At 44.0% G+C, this 27,863-nt stretch overlaps 4 protein-coding genes across 4 annotated transcripts; all 4 read left to right on the forward strand.

Annotated features, from left to right (window-relative positions):
* The first annotated feature begins 9,397 nt into the window (after positions 1-9,397).
* Positions 9,398-12,351, forward strand: LOC123046223 (uncharacterized). The gene is made up of 2 exons (XM_044469530.1): positions 9,398-9,665; positions 11,480-12,351. Exons 1-2 carry the CDS (start codon positions 9,447-9,449, stop codon positions 12,077-12,079), a joined length of 819 nt encoding a protein of 272 aa, XP_044325465.1. The 5' UTR covers positions 9,398-9,446; the 3' UTR covers positions 12,080-12,351.
* On the forward strand, positions 12,153-14,673 carry LOC123039322 (uncharacterized). Its single transcript, XM_044462532.1, has 4 exons — positions 12,153-12,278; positions 12,392-13,777; positions 13,859-14,186; positions 14,666-14,673. The coding sequence occupies exons 1-4, from the start codon at positions 12,153-12,155 to the stop codon at positions 14,671-14,673; spliced, it is 1,848 nt and encodes a 615-aa protein (XP_044318467.1).
* Positions 14,674-18,958: 4,285 nt separating this feature from the next.
* Positions 18,959-20,047, forward strand: LOC123039323 (probable helicase MAGATAMA 3). Its single transcript, XM_044462534.1, has 4 exons — positions 18,959-18,965; positions 19,098-19,353; positions 19,540-19,756; positions 19,871-20,047. Exons 1-4 carry the CDS (start codon positions 18,959-18,961, stop codon positions 19,895-19,897), a joined length of 507 nt encoding a protein of 168 aa, XP_044318469.1. The 3' UTR covers positions 19,898-20,047.
* Positions 20,048-25,320: 5,273 nt separating this feature from the next.
* On the forward strand, positions 25,321-26,178 carry LOC123041743 (heavy metal-associated isoprenylated plant protein 28). The gene is made up of 2 exons (XM_044464309.1): positions 25,321-25,601; positions 25,701-26,178. Exons 1-2 carry the CDS (start codon positions 25,478-25,480, stop codon positions 25,943-25,945), a joined length of 369 nt encoding a protein of 122 aa, XP_044320244.1. The 5' UTR covers positions 25,321-25,477; the 3' UTR covers positions 25,946-26,178.
* The last annotated feature ends 1,685 nt before the right edge of the window (positions 26,179-27,863 follow it).

The raw sequence follows: 27,863 nt of genomic DNA on the forward strand, positions 1-27,863 counted from the left end.
TGACAAGTAAACCCGGAGTTTAAATACCTGGCGGCTCTTGGCCGATGACGAATTAATGCGCATTCATTGTGAGCCGGAATTTTTGTAACCCGGTGGCCTATAGCCCTTGAGAAAATCAATAATTGATAACCCTTTTGAGACACCAATTTCAATGATGAGCTTGGACTGAAGCATTTATCTAAGTCATAGTTCTGCAAATCCTGCACGGAGTTTAAACAACATATGCCCTGGCGACTTAACGTCAAAAGCCAGGGCGGGTAACCACCCAAATGTAGTCTTATCCTGCACAAAAGTACATTACAAGATCCCTATGATCCTTTAAATGATACCGCCGGTTTATGTGACCCGGACAATGAGGGTGAGAACCCAATTCTGTAAAAGCCGGCACATATGATGTTTGTTATGTGCTGACAACTTTATTGATCAAGGTTAAGCCGGTGGAATCAAAGCCACTCCCTAGATGCTTTCAAATATGATCAAAAAAGTCTCAAGACAAAGTCAAATAACTGCGATTGCAAAAAAACTGTACAAGAAACGGACAAAATTTTGAGGCTTCTGATTCGAATACGATCAGTAAACCGTTCCAAAGGGGTTAAGCTAAGATTCGAATACAATCATATAGCCCCAGTGGCTTTGGCGTTGCCGATCAAGAGGGTACCGACAGCTATGTTCTCTTTGGTTCGAATACGACCTATGTTTGAACAGGAAGCCCCCAAATGACCTTAAGAGTTGTTTAACGACGCTGATTCGAATACGATCCATGTCGGACCCAAAGGGGTTGAGCTATGATTCGGATACGATCAAGAAGCCCCCAAGTGGGTTTGGCAGTGTGCCAATCAAAAGGGTACCGACAGCTATGTTCTCTTTGGTTCGAATATGACCTATGTTTGAATAGGAAGCCCCCAAGTGACCATATAAGTTTTGGCATTGCATCGATCAAGAGGGTACTGATAGCTATGCCGGATGAGCAGGAAGCCCCCAAGTGACCATAATAAGATAAGCCGTAAGGTAGGATACCCATGTTTTGAACCATGCATCATGGCAGCAAGTTCTCTTTGGTAACCATTAATTTGTCTGAGAACTAGGATACCCATGTTTTGAACCGTGCATCATGGCAGCAAGTTCTCTTTGGTAACCATTAATTTGTCTGAGAACTCGAACTTGCGAGGGATTAATTCTTTTTGAACCGCAAATTCTTAAACCAGATATTGAGAGCCTCAAAGCTTTGTAAGGGACAAATTTACCTTGAGCCGGATGTTGAACCGGTTTTGAGAGCTTCAAAGCTTTGCGGGAGAGAGATGTCTCTTGAGCTGTATTTTAAACCGGAATCTTCATTTTGAGCCGGAACTAACGGCCTTTAAATATTCGCCAATAAAGCAGTAGCCTCTAGGGCTGGGTTATCTTCCCTTCAATGACCCGGAGTTTTTGAATTCATTGAAACCGGCTAATTTTGTCGAGCCATACCATTGTAGCCCCCGAGTCTCAAGATGACTCAAAAATTTGGCTTGAGATTCTCCATATTTGACCATAGCAGAAGGTGTATATCATTGGCGTTGATAACGCGATCTGAAGCCACAGAAGGTTGAGGTGACTGCGGCGGGTTATAAATGATCCCATATGAGCCGTGTCATCAACTCGGCCAATGGTTCCTTCCAACTGGCTATTTGAAATTAACCAACCCGTAGTGGCGGCGACTTGTGCACCTACCCATTGAGCCATCCAGTGCAGACGGCGGCTGATAATTCATGATAATTTGCCTCCAATTTGTTGGAAGAAAACCGGGGCTTCCCAAGCAGTGACTTGCTCATACTCAATAAACAGCTCATGCAGACAGTAAAAACGACTGCAAACATCAGAGGCGGCACAGACAGATGAGCCGGTCACGGCGTTGAAAGCCGGCACAGACAGATCAGCCTGCGAGAGACGGACGGTAAAAATGACTGCAACATCAGAGGCGGCACAGACAGATGAGCCGGTCACGGCGTTGAAAGCCGGCACAGATAGATGAGCCCGCGAGAGACGGACGGTAAAAACGACTGCAACATCAGAGGCGGCACAGACAGATGAGCCGGTCACGGCATTGAAAGCCGGCGCGGACGGGCGAATCAATCGTAGGCGCAGTAAACCGCGTGGACGGGCGAGTCAACCACGTCATATTGATGTAGCAGGGCGGCGATTTGCACATGTATTCGTCGAGCAGCATGGCATGGACGGGCACTATGCCCCTTCGCAGGACCTTTGCAATGAATAATGGTACTGCGAAACAAAAAATAGTACAAAGCAGACTAATTGTTCTCAAACAATTTAATATGTACTGATAAGATGTATGAAAATAATAGAACCTAACATATTTTGTCGAAAATCATCAGACGGAGGGTTGTAACACCGATGATAGAGGTGGTGGTTTTGATCTGCAACTGCTGGAACGTGGTCCGCGTATCCGTCGTCTAGTATGACGCAGACGGACGTTGTTGAAGTTCTATACGGACGACGCCGAATTACTGGCATTTTTGTACTGATGATGAAAATAGCAGACGGAACTGTGAATCGTCTATATTAGTATTCCTGGACCATGGCCTTTACACGGGTTGCAACAAGTGCTACTATCTTAATCCCACGTGAGTTGCATCAAGTGCCACTTAGAGCCGGTCAAACCCAATGAATTTCTGCATGGCAATTTTTGCGTGAATACCAACGGCGCTCTGCTTTGATCTTCATGCAATCTTGTCATCTTATGGAGTCACGGATCGAACCGTACAGAGCATGCAACACCCTCCTATGCACGTAGGAAACACTCAATGTGCCGTCCCAATATCTGATCAAACTTCATTCAGCTGATGCAAATAGCAGCAGTGAAACCCACGGAGCAGAGGCAGAACCGGTTATGGTAGCAGTGGCGATTCAACAAGGGCGGCTTGCAGCGGCTTGGCGCTGCTGTGTTTGAGGTAGCGGCGGCCTACAGTAGAGGCGAAGCAAGCCCGCGGCAGCTCGGACAAGCGCGAAGCAGCGGCTCGACACGCCGGCGACTTAAAGCGGCCGGTCGCGCGTAGACGGCTCATGGCCGGGACAGCTCAGTGGCGGACGGTGGCGCCCGAGCGGCAGTTCCGGGCAGAGGTAGAGGCAGCCTCGGCGCGGGACGGGCACGCGACAACGATACTGCAGCGGTGGCGGCGGCTCACGCTGGTGAGCACAGCAGCGACAAAGGCATCCGTTCGGCGGCTGCGATGGCAGGTCGGAGTTTGAGCAAGGCCGAGGCGGATGAAGAGAGATGCCAGCAAGCGGGCGGCTCACGACGAATCAGGATGCCAAAGTAGAAGTGAGGCCACCGGGGCGACTTGCAGCAGAGGATGGAAGCGAGCCTTAGCAGCGGCTCGGAGGCAGAGCTGCGAACGGTCATACACAGCCGGCTCAGCGCGCGGCTGCAACCACAGCAGCAGATACGAGGCGAGTCGCATGGCCCTGGTGACCCAAGGAAGCGACGGCTACTCACGGCAACAACATTGCTCCGGCCGCGGCTGCTTGATGCGGAGACGAGTCAAAGGCAAAATTTGAGTCCGTGACTTCCTCCGGTCCGTAGTAATTTTTTTTATTGGATGCCATCAATCCGTGCGTGACTCTAGGGGGTTTCTTCTGATCAAGCGCCTAGCGACTTGGGTGCAGCCGGAGGAGGGTGTCGGGGCGCCGGCGACTCAAAGACGGCGGATCAGAGACGGATTCCGCGGCGGCTCAGCGGGGGTGAGGCACGTCAGGAAATCACCGGTGAGCTCCTGGCAGAGTCGACGGCTTTTGAGGCTGCGAAATAACAGAAACGGCTCGCCGAGGAGTAACACAGGGGCGGCGCTCGAGGTGGCGCGAGGCTGCGGCGGTCCTCGAGTAAGGCGTGGCCGCGGCGGCTCAGGAGGTGCGCTAGAGGCGCTGGCGGCTTCAAGGTACGGCCGCGGCAGGCCGCTCGAAACGAAACTGTAGTCGTAACCGTATCTGTCTCTGAGTATTTCGGGTCGTGCTCCCTCTCTTTTTTCTTTAAGGCTGGTCGTAATGGTAGTATCATAGCTAGTATCATGCATGTCAACTAGACAATTTTGATTAGGTGTCATAACATTAAATAAAGAAAGAGAGGGTGTAGTATCATATCATGATACTATATCACAATAAATGCTATGCTACTTTGTGTCATGCATGACAATAAATAGAGTATTGCATGATACTAAAATATGATACCATGCATTAGGAAGATAGTATCATACACTAGTATCATATGCATGATACTAGTATATGATACTTCCCATTACAACCAGCCTAATACTAATTTTCCCATGAGGATCTGAGTACCGGCACTTGCATCTAATACCCTGGCAATTTGATGTGGTGGCTTGTCTTCACCTTGGTTTCCGTCCAGCACGTGAGAAGTGCTAGTTGAATTAGTACTTTGACTGAAGCAGTAATTTGGGTCTTCCCGTGATGACGTAAGTAGCTAGTTAGATTGTTTGCTTCTCAAACCCGCATACATCAGCTGCTCGGATGCAATCTGTTTTACGCGTAGTTTTTCCTTCCTGTCCCACAACGGAGATAGGGTTTGTAGTGACCCGGCGGCGGCGTCTGAAGTGTTGCCGCAGAAAAATTTCTCTGTTCCAGCTTCTGACGACGGTGTAGCGAAAATAGATCCGGTCCAACGGATCGTGTGGTCGCAACGGCACGCAGCACGCAACCCTCATCATCTTGATCCCAATTAGCGATCCCTCCAAAAACTCAACACCACCGTGCGCGGCCCCACGGTGGGCGCCAACTGTCGTGGAATTGTCACGGTAGATGTCCTTAGTATTAGGACTTAGTCGCGAGGCCAACACATCTATGTGATAGCTTGAGAGGGGTTGGGTGGAATCGAGAGACGCAACATAAGACAAAGATTTAGACAACTTCGAGCCCTGGGAAACATCATCCGATAATAACCCTACATGTTGTTTGTGGCTAGGTCTCATTATGATCATGAGGGAGTCGCTGGTAAGCCGGCTCTTTCTGTCTAGCCCTAGAGATTGTTTCTTCTTGCTTGTTCCTCTTTGAGGAGCCCTGCCCCTCCTTATATAAGTTAGAGGGGCGGATTACATGTGGAGTCCTAGTAGGACTAGGACTAGCCTATCTTCTACTACAAACCGGATACAAGTCCGGGTCTTGATTCCTTGTATGGGAAATATTCCTCACACCTTTCTTCTTAAGTCGGCCCGCCATCGCATGATCCGCCCTACTGGGCCTTGGGCTTTGTCGTCCGTTTGACCCGCCGTCGGGGCCATCTGTGAGTCGCCAGGCTCGTGAGTCGTCAGACCAGTGAGCCGCTAGACTCGTAAGTCGCCAAACCTCCGGCGGGTTACCAGTGAAATGCCAAGTCCCAGCCGGGTCATACCGCGGGGTATATCCCCGACATATTGTATTCCCCATAGGGTACAACGGGGATGGGGATGATATCCTATTCCCCAGACCCAATACCCATCGGGGACCCGGTTAGTAACTATGATACTGCGGTCAACCTTAAAATATTCAAAAACAAACTTGCGAAAACAAAAAAAAGCTCTGGAAAAAACCTTAAACCTATCTCACATACTCACCTCAGCTGCCACCATGACCAAGAAGTCAATACGAGCTAGATAGGCATTAGCAGGACAAGGACAACACCATGTATGTATGTTGATTATAAGGTGACATATTATGTATATGAGTATTTGTTTATGGGGATGGGGACCCTAATGGGGCCCCGTTCCCCAGTGGGGCATGGGTATGGGGAAATTTCATCCCCAGTCATGTAAATGGGGATGGGGATGGGATGATAGGGAATAGATGGGGATGGGGATGTTGTAGGTATCCCCATAGGGTTTTGTCCCCATTGCCATCCCTAGGTGTAGTTCAAGCCTCCAAACCTGACCTGATGGTCAGGGGCGTAGCTATCGATCTGCTCCAGATGGCCAAGCGAGTTGGCCCGCAGTACGAAGCCACCAAATACGAAGATCTGTCCGAGGAGGAAAACCTCACCCTGGATCGTGTTGCAGATGATTGAAGGAGCCATCAAGCCTTATCGTGACGACATAGTGGAACTCTTAATGAAATCACCAATGTCGGTGTCAAAACCGGCGGATCTCGGGTAGGGGGTCTCGAACTGTGCGTTTAAGGCTAATGGTAACAGGAGGCGGGGGACAAAATGTTTACCCAGGTTCGGGCCCTCTCGATGGAGGTAATACCCTACTTCCTGCTTGATTGATCTTGATGATATGAGTATTACAAGAGTTAATCTACCACGAGATCGTAGAGGCTAAACCCTAGAAGCTAGCCTATGATTATGATTGTTGTTGTCCTACGGACTAAACCCTCCGGTTTATATAGACACCGGAGGGGGCTAGGGTTACACAGAGTCGGTTACAGAGAAGAAGATCTACATATCCGAATTGCCAAGCTTGCCTTCCACGCAAAGGAGAGTCCCACCCGGACACGGGACGAAGTCTTCAATCTTGTATCTTCATAGTACAACAGTCCGGCCAAAGTATATAGTCCGGCTGTCCGAGGATCCCCTAATCCAGGACTCCCTCAATGGCTCCGGATACTCTAACCTGGCATTGGACAACAAACGAATCTTACTCAGCGAGCTCATGCTATCGGGCATTGTTCCACGACTCCACGACGACATAGTTCTGGCAGCTAATTTGGCGCAGTTGGGCACCACTTAACATCAAATTCTTCCTTCGGCTGGCGTCGCAAAGCCAGTGATGGACCACGGATCACCTAGCACGAAGAGGAATGCAGCATACTCCACTGTGTGCTTCTGCTCGTAAGATGACGAGACCCTCCACCACATTCTCGCCGGTTGTGCTTTCTCGCGTGTCACATGGCACGATGTGTTATCCTTCTGCCGACTGCCTGTGCAGACACCGGATGGCATGACCCATTTCTTCTTCTTCTGGTGTCCGGATGCTACAATGGCTGCCCCACAAGACCTCCGCAAGGGTTTTGCTTTGCTAACCATCATCACCGCATGGGCCATTTGGAAGCGCAGGAACACAATCGTCTTTGATGGCATACAACCCTCCCACGCTCAACTCCTATCCAACATCAAGGATGAAGCCCGACGATGGGGACGCGCAGGCGCCAAGATACTAGCTATGATCCTCCTTGTAACTTGATCACTGTGTACCGGGGCCGAGCAACCCCATTCCCCTTTGCTCATCCGTAACCCCATCGGTGCCTCTCAGTATATGCCGCTTTGAGGTTACAACCTTGTATTTTCTTTTCTACCTATCAACAAAAAGATACACACTCGAGCGTATTCGTGAAACAATAAATAAAAAGCTTTGACTAAATGTGTAGTTTTCTCCAAAATCATAGAAAATGTCTAGGGTGCCTTGTGGTAGGGTGTGACTTCTCCTGTTTTTCTTGCTTCTTTTGATCTACTTTGTAAGAGGATCCCCTCATCACCATGTATCAGTTCCGCTGTTCTTTTGATACGCATGTGTTGTTTCATATATAAAACGGGGCGAAAGCCGTTTTTGGTGGTTGTTCTTGTTTCCTACCAATCCAATGCACCTATAAGAATTTTTCCTTGGAATCCTTTATATTGGAGTTAAATACACCACTGGTGCCTCAACTTGTCTGATGCGATCACTTTGGTGCCTAAACTTGTAAAATACATGAAACTGGTGCCGTAACTTGTTCGAACGTTCAAATACGGTGCCTCCGTCCGTATCCGGGCATATGCACAACCCATATGGTGTGCCAACATGACGTGGACCCACATGTCAATTCCTGTGAGAGGAGTGGGCTGGTTGTTTTACAAAAAATTCCTTGTACTTAAGATAATTTGCACAAAAGCTCCTGATATTTTATTTAAACATGCCAAACTGCATTGATCTCACCTGTTAGATCTAGGCCGTGCATGTCAGCATGTGGGATAAAATAGAGTATGATAACAAAAAAAAAATAGCGCACCAACAGGATTCAAATTCATTGCCTCACGCACAACGTGCACATGTGCTAACCAATAAGCCAAGAACAGTTATCTGTGCACTATCTAGATGCACTACTATTTGTTAGGGATATCGGACGAAATAATAAAGGGAATAAAAAAGAAAAAGGTTGACTCGCAAAAAAATTTAAAAATTATTAAGAAATTATCACATTTGAAAAAAGAGAACAACTCAACATATTACCTGCGATCAACTTGAAAAAGTGTTAGTGCATTTTCCTAAAAAACAAGATATTTTGGGAAAATTCTCACTTGTATTAAGAAATTGTAAACGTGTATTTGAAAAATGCCCGTCACGCATTCAAAAAAAATTACAACATCTATTTCATAAAATGCTTTATATGTTTTAAAATAATTATTGTGTAAAATTATTCTTACATTTCTACAAACACGTTTAACATGTTTTAACCCATTTATAGAATTTATTATTTTTACACAATCATTTTTAATAAGTATTGAACAATTTTCAAAATACAACTTTGTTTTTTTAATAATTATGTATTCTAGAAATACAATGAAGATACAAAATAATTCTCCGTACTTGTGGTCCTGAATGAAGATACAAAAAAGTTACGCAATATTTCGTTATATACATTGAACTTTTTAAATCCACATAAATTTTACAAACAGTTCATGTTTACCTCTTCGAACTGCAAATAATAAAAATAGAATAAATAGTTTAATAGACAACAGTAGCATATTTGTATATTGGAAATTTTACATATATTGTAAAAACCAAACAGTAACTTGAAAAATATATAATGGAAATTGCAGAGTCTTGGCGTCTAGCGTGCGTGCTATTTAACCTGGAGGTCCCAGGGTCGAAACCAATTCAATGACGCAGTATATTTTTCTCCTGTTATTAGCATGCAAAGCAATGACTTGTCTGTGACTTTGATTAAATTTCACCGGATTTTTTGCAAAAAAAAAAAACTTGTACGCATTTCACCTAACGCAACGCTCACCCACTGATCTGTGGGCCAGCCGCCAGCTGTCACGCCACACAGAGAGCAAATACGGTGGCATACGGGCGGAGGCACCGTATATGCACCATGCGACAAGTTGTAGCACCACTTTTATGTATTTTATAAATTTAGTCACTAAACTGACGGCAACGGATAAGTTTAGGCACTCATGATGTATTTAACTCTTTATATTGGGCCTAAACTCCCTGCTGTATCGCGCCATATACGGCAAATCTTTCGTTGGATTTGCTACTTTTACTAATCAGGCGCATGCGCTCATGGGGAAGTGAGACGGTTCACACACACGGCCAATCTCGCACCTGCATTTACTTTCAACTCGGGAACCCCCACGGCCGATACCCACCCAAACACATTTACTCTACTCTGCCACCACTCCACTTTATGCTTGGGAATACAATCGGCCTCACACACTCTCGCAGTCTCCCTGAGGCGATCGAGGAGGGCAGTGGGGATAGAGCACCATGGGTGACAGAGACGAGGAGTTCATGAGTGCAGAGGACAAGCTGGCGGCCGAGAAGAAGAGGGTGGCCAAAATGAAGAGGGAGGCCGTGCGTAGCTACTGGGATGCGGTGGCGAAAGATGACCGGAAGCTCAGCAAGTTCTCTCTTGGCTGCCTGGAGAGCAGAGTATTCTCTTGGTCCATCGAAGATATCTTCAACAGGGACCTCCTCAGGCAGCAGGTGACGTACGACTGATCTTGAGTTCTCACCTTGCTTGCTTGTAAGATGCATTTTTTAACTCAGTCACTGTGGTTCCACATATTTTCCTTCTTCCGGGCTTGGTTGATTTTTTTTTATCCATCCTGCTGTTCATTTAGCTGAACAGATGGTACTCCTTTCTAGTAAAACAAAATCAAATGAATATGCAGCGAAAATATATAGACCTTGACTATAGTATTTTTGGGAATGTTCAGATGCGCCATGCGAAAGGTTCTACGTGCTCATAATCTGTAGAGCTACTTATACTATTACAGTTTTTTTTTCACAAAAAAATGTACTCCTATTGTAGATTTCTCTCAATAAATTTGCGCCATCTGATTTTCGCTTTTCTAAGACTTCTATGTTTTGCAGGGGTTTAGATCTCTTTACTACTCCCTCCGTCCGGAAATACTTGTCCGAGGAATGGATGTATCTAGATGTATTTTAGTTCTAGATACATCCATTTGTATTCATTTTTACGACAAGTATTTCCGGACGGAGGGAGTAGATAGCAACATGATATACCTTCTCTTTTGAACGTAATCTGGAAGTGGTATCTTTATTTTATACGACCTTATGATCGAGTTCCACTGTCATCAAGATAACTGAGATACTGAAGTACTACAGTAGTTCAGCATCCAAGTGTACTTTTTTTTAGGGTAGCATCCAAGTGTATTAAACTGCTGCTGTGTTTTACAAAAGACAGAGGCCGAACGGCCGAGTTGTGTGGTAATCGCCATCTAGGCTCTCTCTCGTCGCTCAGCAAGGCCCATTCAACGTTCCCCCTTTCTTTCGTTCCTGTGCTTCCTCGTTGTCCGGAGAGATGATGGGTCGAGCTCCTCCAATGGAGGCAGCGGCTGCTACGCTGCCCGCACCCACTAGTATCTCTCATTTCTACTAGTAGTAGTTTCTACTCAGCTGTGCTTTATTGGTGGTGACCGGAGCTTGCACGCTAGATGCTCGTTGTTTTGCGAAGCAGAAATTCCCCCTTAAATAGGAACATCTTTCAACCAATCGCACTTGTCTCGGTGAAATATCCACAGGTGGCCGATGAAACCACCCATCATAAGACTGTAACTTATGTACACTCTAGATTATACGAATATCCATTTTGGCTCCCCAGCTCATCTGATCTCGGTGAACAGTGAAATCGAAAAAAAAAATACTAAAAACATTCAAAAAATTCCTGATTTTTTTGGTGTGAAATATATTTTAGTGCGTGAGGTCCGTTCCAAATTTAAACTCATTTGGAGATCTGAGCTGCTCTCAGCAAGAATAACAAAATCTGCCCCGGACAGTGCCAAACAGTAAACTATTTCACAGACCCTAATTTTTTTTTGTTGAGAGTTGCTCAGATGTCCAAATGAGCTGAAATTTGGCACGAACCACACGCACTAAACCGTCTTCCATGCCAAAAAAATTCAGATTTTTTTGAATTTTTCTAGTATTTCTTTTGATTTTACTGTTCATGCGCGGGAACAGATGAGCTCAGGAGCCATTTAGCCGTATATTTATACTCTTCGTGCACCTGGCATGTTTGTCATGTTAATAAATTTGGGAGTTATTTTCTTCTGGTATTAGTCCAGTTCTAAATCCTGATTTCTCAACAAAGTTATCTATTTTTTTTTCATTATGCTGGGTACTTGCATTCCAGTATAGGGTAGACGATATGGTGTATCCCCTACTGGACCTCACCCTAGTTGTCTATTGCATCGTTCTTTTCACATCGATCATTGTCTCTTATTAAATTTTACTTCATATGAGAACTAATCAAGTTATCTGGACACTCATTGCAGGTCAAAAGCATACCGGATACCTTCACGTCATTGCACACTTATTTGAACTCGTTCAAATGCCCTCTGATTGAAGAAGTACATGCTGATGTCTTTTCATCATTGGACGGTTATGCTCAGGCAAACTTTATAGAAATAATGTGGGTGGAGAAACTTGATGATGAGAAATCAATATTCTGTTTTGAGGTTTCCGAGCCATCAAAGAATCCGAAGTCGAGGGAGACATACGATCCCAAAGAAGGGGACATCATGGTTGTGTCCTTGCAGAAACCACAACATGTGTCTGATTTGACACAAAATAAGGGATCATATGTTTTAGGTTCAGTTCTAAAATGTGGAGACAAAGAAGACGGAGACATCCCACCCAATTGTTGTATTGTTCGGTTTTCATCCACTATTCCTGTTGAAGTAGATCCAGAAACAAAAATTCCTACGGGGCCATCATTTGCTGTGTTTCTCATAAATATGAAGACATACAACCGTATATGGGGTTGCCTTTATGCGGAAGGAGAGCATCAGAACGGAAACAGTAGTACTGGCATCGTCGATCTGGTGTGGCGATACAAGCAAAGGGTAGGCCAGTTGTTTAATATGCAAAAATAAGTTTAGGTCCTTTTTGATACCTTATTCTACCTGATATCAACTTTTATATGTATTAAAAGTTAGTACTTGCTACATGGATAGGCACGAGCTCTTACTTTCTGGTTATGCTTTGGCAACCGTGGCTCCATGCAAAATTCTCTGCATTAACATTAATTTGCTAATGCTTACAGTTCATATCACATTGAACCTGACAGTGATAGTAACCATGTCCTCTGAATGTAAATGAGACAACTCCCATACCTTATTTCACAATGAAATGTTTTTATACTCATTATTCTAGATAAATGATTTACTTGCCATCTGCCCTTGAAGGTAGTGGATGATCTCTCGTCATGCTCGGAGATATCTCAATGCTTCACTCATAGATCAATTGATGGTCTTGGCCTTGAGAAGTTCAACTTAAATGATTCACAGCTGAATGCAGTAGCAGACTGTGTCTCAGTAATGGAGAACCACTCACCTTCCCTAAAACTAATATGGGGGCCCCCTGGGACAGGTAAAACAAAAACTATCAGCACTATCCTGTGGGCAATGCTCATCAAGGGCTTAAAGACACTTACCTGTGCACCAACCAATACTGCCGTATTGGAAGTTGCATCTCGAATTGTCAGGCTTGTTGGAGAGTCCTCAGATGGTAGCGTCTGCTTTCTGAATAACATTGTCCTGTTTGGAAATAAGGAGAGGATGAAAATAGATGGTGATCATGATCTTTCCACGGTATTCCTTGACTCACGTGCAAAGCGGTTGTCGTCATGTTTCGTACCACATACTGGTTGGAGGCATTGCTTGTGCTCACTGATAGATCTTATTGAGAATCCTGTGACCAGGTACAAATTGCATATTGAGCATATTCTTAGGGAAAAGGAGATTTCTGAAAAGCATGGGGACAAACGCCTCCAGCGCAAGGATGCACATTCTTTGCGCCCTCGTTATCCTTTAGGTCATGTTGTCGCACCTTTCTCTCTGTTCTGCAAGACAATCCATAACAGGTCTGAAGGTGACGAAGAAGAGTGCCATAAGGAAGGATGGCATGACTATGAAGCTATGATGGAGGCATTCAGAGAAGTACCATTCGAGAAGTATTTGAAAGATAGATACAACAAACTTTCTGAGGATTTGTGTTGTTGCATTGAGATACTGTATAATGATTATCCAAGAAGCTCTGAAGCAGAACAGAGTTTTCAGTGTATGCTGGAAGTGCTTGAATTAATCGAAATTCTCCATGCTTTTATAAATCGTGACAGGGGTAATGATGATATATGGTCAGAGGAACTTCTTGAGGGCAAAGTAGAAGAGGACAGTAATCCTATTTCCTGGCCTGAGAAGCTAGCCTGTGTGCGGACTAACACATGCAGTAAATCCAAGTTCAAGCTGGCCAGATCCCTGTGTGTGCAAGAATTAAGATATCTTCGCAAAAACTTGGAGCTTCCAAATTATTACACCAAGAGGGAAATTCAACTGCATCTTCTGCAGAGCGCGAAATGCATTCTTTGTACAGTTTCCAGTTCTTTCACGTTGTACGGTGTGCTCATGGACGATTCTTCTTCTGTTAAGTTGAATCCTCTGGAGTTGCTGATTGTTGATGAGGCTGCACAGCTTAAAGAGTGTGAGACCTTAATTCCCTTGCAGCTGCCAGGCATAAAGCAGGCTGTTTTTATTGGAGACGAATATCAGTTACCTGCTCTGGTGAAAAGCAAAGTAAGCTATATGTGTTGGCTATTCTCTTCTTTCAATTTTTCCTTTGAGAGCAATGTATTGACATGTAATATGATTCTGTAGATATCTGACAATGCTAAATTCGGGAGAAGTGTTTTTGAGAGGTTAAGTATGCTGGGTTATAGTAAGCACCTTCTCAATGTGCAATACAGGATGCATCCAGAAATAAGCAAGTTTCCAGTTGTTACGTTTTACGATGGCAAGATATCTGACGGTCCCAATGTCACTACTAAGAGCTATGAAAAGAGATTCTTAGCAAGCAAAATCTTTGGGTCATACTCATTCATAAATGCAGATGGAGGACATGAAACAACTGAGAAGCACGGACGTAGCCTGAAAAACACAATTGAAGCTGCTGCAGTTTCGCGGATAGTGCAGAGGTTGTTCAAAGGTAACCAGCAATATTACTTCTTCAGTTGTGGTCTTTTTTTTTTGTAAATAACTAGGAAAATTGCCCGTGCGTTGCAACGGGAAAACAAATAGCACACGCCCTAAGCATGGCTCCAGATCCGCCCCTCCCCCAACTACAAACCGCTTAACGTTCGTCATGTCCTCTCTCTCTCTATCCCTGTGTATGTAACCTCAATGTAAGTTACTGCAATAATATTTTTATTACTACGAACAAAAATATCCCATCGTTCACATAGCTTCAGTTCACGATCAGTTTATTTAAATGCCATAGGTTTGAGGGCTTGTTCAGCATCATTGTCATACTCTTGGGCGAAGGCTTTGCATTGCGTACACTCAATTCAGTTAAAGAAGGCCCTTCATTTGTGGAATATCTGGGTTTTTTTATGCTAATACTTCTATCCATATGACCATCTGGCCATGCAAATTTAACAAATCAATTTTCAATATAGCATATTGCAGGAATCTGAACAAATATAGAGGCATATATTTGATTGTGACAAATAAACTTATAAAATAAAGTCTTTAAGGATAAACATTTTTCAACTTCCAATGTTTTTGTAATTATCAAGCATGTCTCAAAGAGCGACATAGCTTGGAAAACCATGCTAAGGATTGTCTTATTTTGGTTTATAACCTAGGTCGACATCAGTGGTAATTGAACAATATATGGACATTGGGAGTGCAATGCTTGACGATGAGTGAAAACATATGTGTGACGATGAGTGTATCTTCCATCCTATGCAAGGCCATAGTTAGTAAGTAGCATATTGCAAGTTTTAGATACATGGTTAGAAAATATTCTAAAGCGAGAAAAACAAAATTGACCCTGGAGGGAGAAAACAGTGACTCTGCCTTAGGTTTCAAACCCCCTGATAACAGTGGAATTCGTGTTTCATAGTAAAAATAACCTAGTGTAATTCCTATATGAAAAAGAAAGGAAACACGGTATCAAGACAATCAAATATATTAAGGTATCATACCATAAGTCTTTGCTGCCATTCTTCTTCTTCACGTAATTGAGGGAACTACACAGCGCATCATGTACTTCATAGCACGCTTTACATTCAAAGTCATTACTAACCGAGCAATGTCCTACAAAAACATTGGAAGTAGAACCACCAGCACCCAACAAAGAAAATTTGTTCGTGGCGGACGATTGGACAAAATAGATGCCACAGGCTACCGATCTACACAAATGGGCATTACCAAGTAAGTTCATGTTCAGGCCCTTCCCTGTGTGACATTTGACATTCAAAATCATGATCAATTCAGTTCCTCTATTAAACCAGGATCATGAGTGACACTGGATTCTACCCAATATCCCTAAGCATCAGAACAAAGAGTGAAGCATTCAGAGCTTTCAACAATTGCCACGGATGTGTGTGTGGCAACGGGAGATTTTTTTGACATGTATTCAAATTTAAGCAAATATGTACAAGCTTTAGTAGTAGACAAACAACCAGCCAGATTGGACATCCATAACTTTCGTTGTAATTATCAAGTGGTGCAAACAATCGATGCAAAATTAATTCCATCAATAATATGATGAACAATTGAACACATAATTTGGAAAAAGAAGAAGATAGGCACATGTCAAGTAACTAATTCAGGTTAAACATGGTATTTGACGAATTCTAGCATGATTTAAGTTTGCATGTCGAGTGTCTCTTAGCGGGAAATTCTTGGATTTTTATATGTTGGTACCTATAATTGTACGGGGGCCTTCGTGACATTTCCAATCCTGAAGACATCTCAGTTTAGGGATAATGATGACATCTTCCGGTCTTGACCTGTCTGCAAATAATCCTTAACAACTACTCCCTCCGTCCGGAAATACTTGTCATCAGAATGGATGAAAATAGATGTATCTAGAACTAAAATACATCTAGATACATCTATTTCAATGACAAGTATTTCCGGACGGAGGGAGTATAATTTAGTTTCAGTACATACCCATAAGCTTTTCAGCATGCAGACAACAATGGTACGGTTACCTAGTAAAACTCAACCAGATCACCTTGTGTGCATGCTGAATTTCTACTATACGGCTAGCTTGGTTGAGACAAAACAATGCAACTGATCTATATTCATTAATTAAAACAAAAAATACCAGGTGAAGGTATCCTAATTAAAGAAACAAAAGTAAGTCCCCGTAAAAGAAATAAGAAAGAACCATCTCTAGGAAGGAGAGATTAGACCTATACCAAGGCATTCGTTAGCTAAACCAAAAGAAAATTTATCTCGGGAGCTTGCTTCGAATTGCTTACCTTTCCTGCTCAAATTTCCCTTTTACTTAAGAGCAAATTGATGTCTTGCACTTAAGGGTAACATGATTGAGAACAACAACACTGAAACTATCTTGTGATTTTCTAATAGAGAAGTACACAATTAATATGGCAATGACATATACTTATAATTTATTTATAGGAAAGGCCGCAAAGGACATACATAGAGGTCTGGTCACAGAAGCATCACCCATGAGTAGTCTTTACGCTCAGACGTTTAGAGGAACACTTGTTGCACACACTGCAATCTCACAATAGGAGAGAAAAAAATGTTACATATCGGAGTGGAGTTAGGGAGAGATGTTACTGCTATATACCTGGAGATGGTATGCGCATTCTCTCAAGCTGAGATGGCTCTCGCATCCTCGAAAGCGATGGTGCCTACGTGCGCTCACGTACTCGCTGGCTATGGCAGCTCCCATGTCCTCCGAAGCGGCAACAATCCTCGTGAGCTTGTGTCCTCGCTGGCTGCGGCGGTGCCACTGCGAATCCTGGCATGCAGCAGCATCGCGGAAGAAGGATGGTACTGAAAACATTAGTGCAGAAAGCAAATCCAAGAAAAATCTGAAGGCTAATGTAGTGGAAAAAATATACGCTAGTTCTCAAGATATTAAGAATCACAATTTTTTACATAATTCTTTATATGAATCTTTATCCTCAAACTTGTTCTTATACATCTCTAGATGCACACCATTTATTAAAAATAGTGTTCATATAGCAGGTGAATTCACCAATCAAGTAGCCACCCATAAACTGATATATCCACAAATCTAATTCCATCCAGCAAACAAACACCAACTAAAGTCCATCAATTCTAGATAATTCTGACATGCTTTCCCAGTACAAAGCTCCTGCCATGATTATAGCGTCAGAAAAATTCAGTGCAGGACATATGTCATTTGGCAGGAACACAACATCAGGAATCGCACAAAAGCTTGAACTCACAAAATCATCTTTCAGACCAAAATTCAGAAAACACACCATATGCCCAATAGCAAGTTGAACCACACTAATACGGAAATATAAATACTTCAATTAACCCCCAGGGGAAGGGAACGGGGAGGGAGAAGGGGTGGAGTAAGTCCTGTTGTGAGGGCGCTCGAACTTCCAATCGAGGATAACATCGTGAAGATGGAGCTGACGGCGGACACGGCGAGCGCCGGCGCCATCACTCCCATCACGGCGGATGGAGATGCAGCGTCTACTCCTCCACCCCTCCTCTTCCCCATGCAGCTACAACTGAGGCAATGCCGCCGTCTGCCTTCTGGAGTTCCCCGCCTTCGATCTCGAGCACGCCATCCAGGACGGCGTTGGTATCGACCGCCAACCTCAATCTGGATCCGGTTGTGGCTAATGTACAGACTAATTCCCACACAAAACATTCATTAAGTTAGCATTGTCTCTTTTTGGTCTATAGTTCAGGGACAAGCACAATTGCTAGCAAGCCCCAAATTGGCGCAACCAGCAAGCAGTTGCTGGGTAGCCACCCATTTCCTCCCACCAGCTCTTCTGCACGCAACAAATATTCTCCCAATTGATCAACAAATCCCCAAACCGAGCAAGCATACACGAAATTAAGGAAACAAGCAATTGAAGGAAGCTGACCTTGTTATCGGGGTGGGCGAGGAGGTGCCCCACGGCTCCAGCAGCAAGCACGGCATGCGCGCCATCGTCTACGCCGCAAGCAAAGTACTCCGCCGCGGCCGCTCATGGACGAGCATGGCTGGTGACGCGCCGTGACGACCGCTAACACGACACCCAGGCGGAGGTAGAGGAGCTTCTTGGTCTGGTTCCCGAAGGTCTGGTTCTTGATCTCGCGGAGCGCGACCACCCGCTCGTGCTGCCCCTCCCCGCATCCTCCTCCTGCTGGTCCGCCGACGCCGCCGGGGCCCCCGGCCGCCAACCTGGCAGCGAGCTCCTCCGAACGCGTCCCCATGCAGAAAGGCGCAGAGGAAGACTCCGAAGGCGCGGACGCTCGCCGGCACCGGCCGGCGGCCCGCGGCCGGCGCGGCACCGGATTGACCGCCGCTCCTGGCGGCTGAGGCGAGGGAGAGAGAGGAGATCCCGATGGGTTTCTTTTTTTTCTCACTTTAAGGACCGCGGATTTAATACCATATACTGTAGGGATTTATTTGCAAAATTCCTGATCGAAACGTTTTCTCACTTACAAAAGGACTGCGGGTTGAATACTGAAAAATACGGGGACTTTTTTGCAAACCTACCGCGACGTACTTGAGGAGAATGACTGCTACCCATGGTATTAATGTGTTGCGAATAAGAGAGATGAAGTCAGTATGAATTTGCAGTCATAAATGTTGGGGGGAGGGGGGGGGGAAGAGAAATGTGGGCATAAGGGAGAAAATGTTACTCCCTCTGATCCGCATTAGTTGATGCAGCCTCTATATTTATAGAGGCTGCGTCAGTTAATTCAGATCGGAGGGAGTACTAAATTTACATGCAAGCCTACATGCACAGTATTTTTTAGCGGAAGATGAAACACTTAGTATGCTGTTCTGTGATGTACATACAATCTGAGTTCTGAACTACTAGTAGCTTGTCCTTGGCTCACTGCATGTATAATAGTTCTTCTTTTCCCTCAATTGCAGAGTCATTCTCTACAGGAATCAAAATCTCAGTTGGTGTTGTGTCCCCATATAATGCTCAAGTTAGAGCAATCTCTGAAAAGCTTGGGAAATCCTATGATAGGTATGACGGTTTCTCTGTGAAAGTGAAATCTGTGGATGGTTTCCAAGGCGCGGAGGAAGATATTATTATCATATCAACAGTGAGGAGCAATAAAGCTGGTTCTGTTGGATTTCTCACAAACATGCAGAGGACCAATGTGGCTCTCACAAGAGCTAAGTAAGTTTTTTGTTGCTCGATTCCAGGATAATACGGTGCTAAATATGAATCCAGCAGTATAACTTCTATTTCACAAAATTTCAATTTAGTTAGAATAACTGTTGGTTGAAAACTACGTAGTTTGAATGAAATTGAAAGGCTCTTTATTGCCATCAGGAGTAACTTATTTGTTGTTGATCTTGCCAGGCACTGTTTATGGATAGTAGGAAACGGGACGACTTTATCCAACAGCAAGTCTGTTTGGCAGAATATAGTCAAAGATGCGCAAGACCGAGATTGCTATTTTGATGCCGATGAAGATAAAGATCTATCAAATGCAGTAATCAAGGCCGTCATCGAGCTCGACGATGCTGATAATCTAGTGAAAATGGACTCGCTGCACATAAGCAAGCCAAGGTTTCAGGTATTACCAAAAGCCTTCTGAAAACCTCTCATCATACGGACATGTCATACCAAAGGGCTGACAAATCCGGTTGCTGGCAAGTGTGAGCTAACGTTTTTCGTGTTCTATATGCAGAAATCAAGGTCCAAATACCGTTCATGAGATGTCAGGAGCCCTGAAATAGTACGAGTTCTGTGTCGGCGTGATGTTTGTGTCACCTGGGCTTTGCTGAAGAAACTTCCACCTGCGTTAGTATGGCCCGGCTGCTGTCGTGAGATGCCCTGTATTTTGTTGAACTTAAGCTTGATGCACGTTTCATCGCTGGAGCTCAGTAGCGTACCATTGTTATTCTGCTATAAGACTGATCGACATGGAACTTTTATTCTGGACAAAACCTTGTTAATTGGCATGTACTAGCTGGAATGTGGCGCGAAACAGCTTATCTCTATCTCCCTTTTGAACTGCCGAAACAGCTTCTCACCACACATTCAGACATTTATTCATCACACTTCACACACGACGCGTGCACTTCATTATTTCGGGGGTAGTCTTGGCCGGGTTGCTCGCACGTCGGTGTGGTCACGCTCAGCAGTCGATGTGGATGCTGCGCCAGCCGAAGTCGCCGCAGGCCTGGGTGTCCTCGAACACCTGGTACGGCGTGCCGGCGCAGCCGTGCTCGCTGTAGAGCGTCGCCGTCTCGCCGCGGAAGTTGAACTCGTGGCCGCCGTGGAAGTGGACGGGGCTGCACCCGCAGCTCCCCGCGCTGGACATGCGCCCCGTGCACGCGGGCCCGTCCCACGACGAGAAGTAGCTCCTCGGCCCCGTCCCGTCCGTCGCCGCCACGGCCGCCGCCAGCGTGGCCAGGATGGCGACGGCCATCGCCGCGGCAGTCATCTTTGTGGCCATGATAGCAGTGCTAAGGGTAGGAATGGCGCTACCTTTTTCCTTCTGTTCGTATCGCGCGGCATCATGCGCCTTCGGTTCGAGGTTTTATAGGTGAAGCCAAAAGGTAGGCGGTCGAGTTCCTAGGACTAGACGGTTTATTGTGTTGCGATTTTTCATTGTGTCTGCCGATTTAGAGAGCTTACATCGTTGCGTACGTGTCTGTGTAGTTCTCTGCTTACCTTTGCTGTTGTCATCGGTCAACGTATATAGGGCGATACTAATGTTGCAAACTTGCAACAAGGCTTGGAAAAACAAAACTAAAAATGAACAATCTTGCATACCTATATCTATTGAAAAGAAATTCACGTGCGAACCAACGTGATGGTTAGGAGGACAGTGATATCCTGAGTCCATTAGGGTTCATGTCCTAGACTTGACATTGATACTCGCATTATTCCTGTATTTATTTTAGGCTTTCGGTGATGTTCGTTCAGTGAGAGGAGACATTCCCGTTGACTGCGAGGCGTCTGTGATGACTTCATAAGATCTCAAGATGCTATGTCGGCTCAGTCTCTTGGAGGTGCTCATAGGTGTAGAGACGTAGAGTGTGCGTGCATTTGCTCATAGGGATGAATGTATGTGAGCGACTTTGACTGTACTATATTAAAAAAAATCATGTCTACTATTTAAAAGGTATATTTCCGTTAAAAGAATGAAACAAATTACACTATAGAACAAGAATAACAGAGGCAATTATACAAAAATATTCTAAGAAAGACGAAGCATCAAAATTACTGCTTTCTTACTGCAATCTATCCTACTAGGTCATGTGGATCCCTCCACTGGGAGGCAGGAATCCTTAATTCATGATGTTGAGGGGTGCTCAATATTTAAAATCTAAATGAAATTTTACTGTTTATATTCAAAGTACAAAGGAATAGCCAATCTTGGGCAGAGCCCGGGCCCTGGCTGGCCACCCTGCCTCCGCCACTGGATCCATCTACCCCGATTCTGATAAGGAACTTATTGGATGTAGCTTAACTATGCAAAAATTTAAGATTGATTTTTAAAGCTAAAGCCTAGTTACTAGTAATCGTGTACGTGCAATGCACGTCCAGTTTGATAGTACTCCCTGAAGATAGTACTCCCTGAAGATGGAGTAATATTATTTTCTTAATAAAAATAGTGTTTCCAAGATTAATGGCAATTGATGTTGATTTCAAGATTAATTATTTTTAATGCAGTTAATATCATTTTCAAATTATGATTAATGTAATTAACTTATTTCCAAAATATTGATGATATGATATGATGGATACATCATTGAAGCAGTGTGAGACATTAGATACATCATTGAGGGTATCTGAAAGTGAAAACCAAACCATATGCAAGCTACACTACGGAAATGAAGTGGTTTTGTATTGCCGTTTGTCTTTTTTAGTTTGATTTCTTATGATAAGGATCCTACATTAGAAGCCTCTTTGGTAGTTCTCTTGTAGGTTTTGTCTGCACAATCATCATAGACCAACCAGAGCCTATGGTCGTAGAGAAGTGTTCTTCTCAAGTGAAACTGCCTAGAAAAATGATTAAAAAAATATATAATTGAGAATAAAGACATCTACGAAAAGATATAACTACCCTTAAGAAAGTTAACTAGAACTATGGTGAGTATTGAGTAGGAATTTCAGATCCCGTCGACCCAATATGGCGAGTGCTGATGTGGGCTTTTTCACATGCATAATTGCATAATGAGGCATGTCTTTTTTCATGCGTGATTACATTGTGAGGTGGCATGTTTATAAAATGAGAAAATATGTTTGTGGGAATCACTTGTTTTGTTATTTTTGCAAAAAGAAAAAACTCTTCCAATCTATTCATCAAACATCACGTCAGTGCAACAAGTCCATAGATCACCTAGCAACAACTACAAGCACTGGAGCGAGCCGAAGGCGCACCGCCGTCATCGCCACTCTCTCACCGGAGTCGGGCAAACCTTATTGTAGTAGATAGTCGGGAAGTTGTCACGCTCAGACCCCAAAGGAACAGTGTACCAGAACAACAACCACCACGATAAAGAGAAGCGTAAATCGAAAGAATCCAACCTGTAGACACATGAACGCAAACGAATGAAGGCTAGATCCATACAGATTCACCAAAGACAAACACCGGTCGAATCCCGTGAGATTTGCTAGAGAAGCACCTCCACACGCCTTCTGATGATATGATGCGTCGCTAGGACGGGGACTAGGCAGGGAGAACCTTACTCCATCTTCAGGGAGTCGTTACCATCCTGCCTTCCTGAACAGGACACAAACCCTAAACAAACTAAAAAACACCTAAAGACTAAGTATGAGCACTCCCATCGGCAAGGGCAGGGATCCACTGCACCTCCATGGCCATAAGGCCGCATGAGACGAGGCAGATGGATGACAATACCTGTGGGAGACGAACAAACACTAAACGCCTGAGAGTCTTTCTTTCTTTCTCATGAAGAAACAAAATACACGTATGTCTCACTTATTTTGTAATATGCCTCACTTTTTTTGTAATATTGTATAGTGAATATCGAAAGCACTATTACTAAAGCAATAGAGCTCAAACCAAATTATGTTTTTGCTATCTATGTAAAATCTTGATTTTTGCTATCCACGCAAGTTTAGATAGCATATGGTAGTTCATTTATGGACGGAAATTCACAGGGGCACGTAGGTGCAGAGACACTCACCTGCCAAGTCCTGCTCGGCCGCTCGTGTCTCTTTATTCACAAAATAGTTGGATCTCGCACGAGTTCATAGTAAGATTTAAGTTTCAGTCGTTGAAACATACAATTTTTCATCTGAAATTTGTGTCTTTCTCGCTCGCTCTTACTAAGTTTCATAGATAAAATTTTAAGACATTTTTCTTGTCGGTTGTTGGCACAAAAAATCGTGGTTTTATCGGTTGCTCGTACTAACCTTCAATAGTTGAAACTTAACATTTATTTTCAAAAGAAATTGAAGCATATTTAAAATGGATCTTATTTGGAAGCTCTTGTTACAAGAAACACGAATATGAAAACAAAACTTAATTTGAACTTTTCGTTCAAAAGATATACAAATTTAAAAATTGGAAGCCAAAATAAAAGCACACCCGAGGGATATGCGTGCCGTGAGGCCTGCTTGCCACAATCCTCCCCATTTTTACGGACATTACTACAAAGAATTGAGTTTATTCTAACTTTATTTTTTCCATTATTTTTTCAACCTTTTCTTGTATTTTTTTCATTGTTTAGAACTTGTATTAATTTTGGTTTAACTGTTATAATTGTATTCTTCTACTTTTATGAAGTTTTAATATGGTTTTATCTTCCATTTTTCCCAATTACAAAGTTTGTTCCCGTACGGTTCTTTGTGCTGGCTGGGTTGCTGCTGTACTAGGAACCAATTTCAGTGGAGGCAATGGACTAAGTTTAGACAATTTTGACAAACTAGAAGTCATTTTGTTTGATACTGGAGATGATGGATTTGAATTTATTTATTTCACTTCAAACTAATTCCGTTAAGCTATGCAATATGGGCATACTTTTAAGAAAAACAAATATATTTCTTCCCCTCCCACGGCGGTGGCTAGGGCGAAGCTTCGTTGCCTCCAAGCTCCCCGGCGAGCCCGTGGACTCATCTTCCCTCTGCCTGCCGCTCTGGCGGCCGACGGCAAGGCGGGAAGTCCCGACGCCTCGATTCGGCTTAGTAGTTTAGCTTAGGTCTTTTTTTAGTCCACATAGGTGCAGCTCTTCAGCTTGAAGCTGGTTTTCCAAGCTTTGATCCTCCCTGAGTTCGTTCGTTGGGACGGAGTCGACGAAGTTCTGACATAGATTCTCGTCGTCTTCTTGGAGCGACGAGGTTATGATTTCTCGGCGTGCACACAAGACGGCGAACTTTGGTGTTAGGCGTTTCAGATCAATTCAAGGGTTCAACGGTGACTATTGCTGCTCTAGGGCGTTGCACAAAGAATTTCCAAATGTCATCAACAAGGCCAGGCCAGCTCCTATGAGGAGCGACGACAACGGCGCTTCGACGACTCACTTTGACGTTAGTGGTCGATCGGTGGTTCACAAACTTCTATATAGAAGTAATTTTTATTATGTTTGAGATACTTTATACTTCTCATGAACTTTATAATCCATCGAGTTCATTTACGCAAAAGAAAAGAAAAGGCATGGGCACACCTTTCCAAGGTCGTGAAACCATGAAAAGAAAGTAAAGCTTAGATCATGATCCAAAATGTTTCCAACTGACGAGTCATCATGGAAATAAACAGAAGACGATCCACGATCCACATGAAAAAACAACAAACACGAAGCTCCTAGAACAAATCTAAGCGTGACACGTGCAACACTTTTACGCCCCTCCCACCAATCAGCCAATCAGGCCGTCCTTCCACGGCAATCTCAAAAGCCAAATCCTCCCAACACGACGCCGTCGCCTCCACCCCACCCTCCAAATCCGCCGCTTTCCACAACACTTCACATGGGCGCAAACGCCCGGCCTCGTCAGCCCAACGCTACGCCGACAGGCCGCCACTCACTCCACGCAATCCCCCCCACCACGTACCAATCTCTTTTGCACCCGAACAGACTCCGAGTCTCGATCATGGTGCGTCAGAAATGAAAGCGCGCTCAAAAGCGAGGTCGATGGTGCCATGACGAGGCCCCTGCGCACATGCGGCGGGATCTGCGAGACTATCCAATTAGCTCCGTCACCTTTTAGCCTGTGTATATAAGCGCCGTGTATGCCGTTCCTGAGGTTTATCTGCACACCGCTGAATGCTGATCAGCTGACATCGAGTTCTTGAAGACACACCACTATTCGCTAGAATACGATGGGGGATCTGCAGATCGTGCTGGCCGGGGGGACGATCGAGGCGCAGCACGTGGAGATGAAGGTGCCCCTCTACTCCTACGGCTGCGAGAAGAAGATCAAGAAGGCGCTGTCGAATCTGAAAGGTACGCATCATGTCATAGGACATTTCTACGGGAAACTGCCTGAGCAATGGGTACGTTGAGGCGGCCATGCATGAATACTAAGCTTGCTGCTACTTGCAGGGATTCACTCGGTTCAGGTGGATTACCACCAGCAGAAGGTGACGGTGTGGGGGATCTGCAACCGGAACGACGTGCTGGCCGCCGTCCGGCGGAAGCGGCGAGCGGCGCGGTTCTGGGGCGCGGACCAGCCGGATCTGGGCGAGGACGCTAGGCTGGGGGACGCCCAGAAGCACTACCTGCGGGCGTTCGCCGCGTACAGGAGTAGGAAGTCGTGGAAGAAGCTCTTCCCCATGATCCGGCTGTAACAGCAGCAGGCCGCGAGCGTGATGTTTTGTCGCAATGCCTGCTGCATGCGTGGCCGCGTGTGTGTTGCACTGCAGGAATGGCCAGGAGTTGCTAGTAGTTTGGTACAGTAGCGCATGATGTTACATATCGAATAAATGTGCTCTGTTCTTGTCTTTTGGAATTGGCAGATTGTTCGGTAATCTGTTGGTTGGCAAACGCTTGCAATGAAGTCTAACATGGATTTTCGAGAAAACTTCTGATCTATTCATCACGTCATGGCAGTATATAGAACACAAAAATAATATAAAATTACATCCATGTCCATAGATCATTTAGCAAAAGTTTTGAAATGTTAAAACGGCCTTCCACGTCGACGTATGGATTAATTAAATTAGTATCCGTAGAGATCCGTGAACCGAGAGTATCTCAGATGATTAGGTTTGTTGTGGTGAAATCAACCCACAAAGTTCAAGTCCTAGACATCAATGGTCGCATTTTCCTGAATTTATTTCAGTCACATTGACGGTGTATGTTCAATGAAAGAAGACGTTCTTGTCAACTACGAAGGCGTTCATGGCAACTTCACCAATCCCAAGATGTGGTGCCGGCTCAATATCTTGAAAATGCTCATAAAGGTAGGGTGCGTTTACGCGCATGCGTTCATATGGTTAAGTGTGTGTGTATATATGAGCATCTGCGTTTGTAGTGCGTTAAAAAAGTACCTTATAAAGAGATCTCACCGCCGATCATTTGATCAAGACATCGAGTTCATAAATCTCTCGTTCATGGCCGGATCCTATTCTCCGCGTACCGCTGGATATTGAAAACAACTATTGATTGAGGTGCCACCCGGTGGCGTCGTTTGAGAGGAACATGCGCGCACGTTTCCGTTTTAAAAAAAATAATCCTCACATTCATCTAAAAAACATCTAAACAATCCTCACATTCATCTAAAAAAAGAAAAAAAAATTACCATCGCTCCTCACCTTCATCTAAAAAAATAAGTAAAAAAGAAAAAGAAATTACAGCCGTAGCCTATCAGCGAGCGCCATTTTGCATAACCCTCCATTTAAAAGATACCAGAGGTCCTCACCTCCATCTAAAAAGAAAAAATACATTTAAAAAAATAATCCCCACCTTTATCTAATTTTTTTTCAAAAGATTTCTCACCACGGCCAATCAGCTTGTGCCATGCGGCATAGCTGGTTGGCCGCCCTTCACGCGTAGCTTAATGGGTTTAATTGCTAACCAGGACGCAAGCGGTCGAGCGCCTGCGCTATATGGGTCGGCCCATTTCGTATTTCCACCACACAGGTTTTGAAATGGTTATATAATCTTCCTTGAATCGATTTTCTTTTCTTTGTTTTTTATATTTTTTGTTTTCCTTTTTATTTTTTAAATCCATGTTTTTTATGTGAACCTTTTTCAAATCCGCAAACATTTCTTAAAACCGCAATTGTTTTTTCAAATTTGTGAAATTTTATGTGAGCTTTTTAAAAATATATAGTGAACAATTTCTTGAATTCGCAAATAATTTCCAAATTCATGATAGTTTTTGCAATGCATGAATAGCTTTTGAAATATAGGATTTTTTCTAATTTATGAACTTTTTGAAATCCAAGAAACATTTCTGAATTTCCAAAAAAATTGAAGTGCGAGAACATATTTCCAAATCACGAACATTATTTCAAATATGGGAAGATTTTTATCCAATTCATGAAATATTTTCTTGAATATCTGGAAAAATACAGAACAATTTGAAAATTCATGAACATATTTTGAATTCGGGATCATTTTTTTAATTTCTGAACAGTTTTTGTGATATAGTAATAAATTTCAAATTCATGAACATTTTTAAGTTCTATATTTTTTTTAAATTCATGGTCATTTTTAAAATTCATGCCCATTTTTTAAATAAGATTGCAATTTTCAAATTTA

Source organism: Triticum aestivum, chromosome 2B, assembly GCF_018294505.1.
Source record: "Triticum aestivum cultivar Chinese Spring chromosome 2B, IWGSC CS RefSeq v2.1, whole genome shotgun sequence".
NCBI classification, from domain to species: Eukaryota; Viridiplantae; Streptophyta; class Magnoliopsida; order Poales; family Poaceae; genus Triticum; species Triticum aestivum.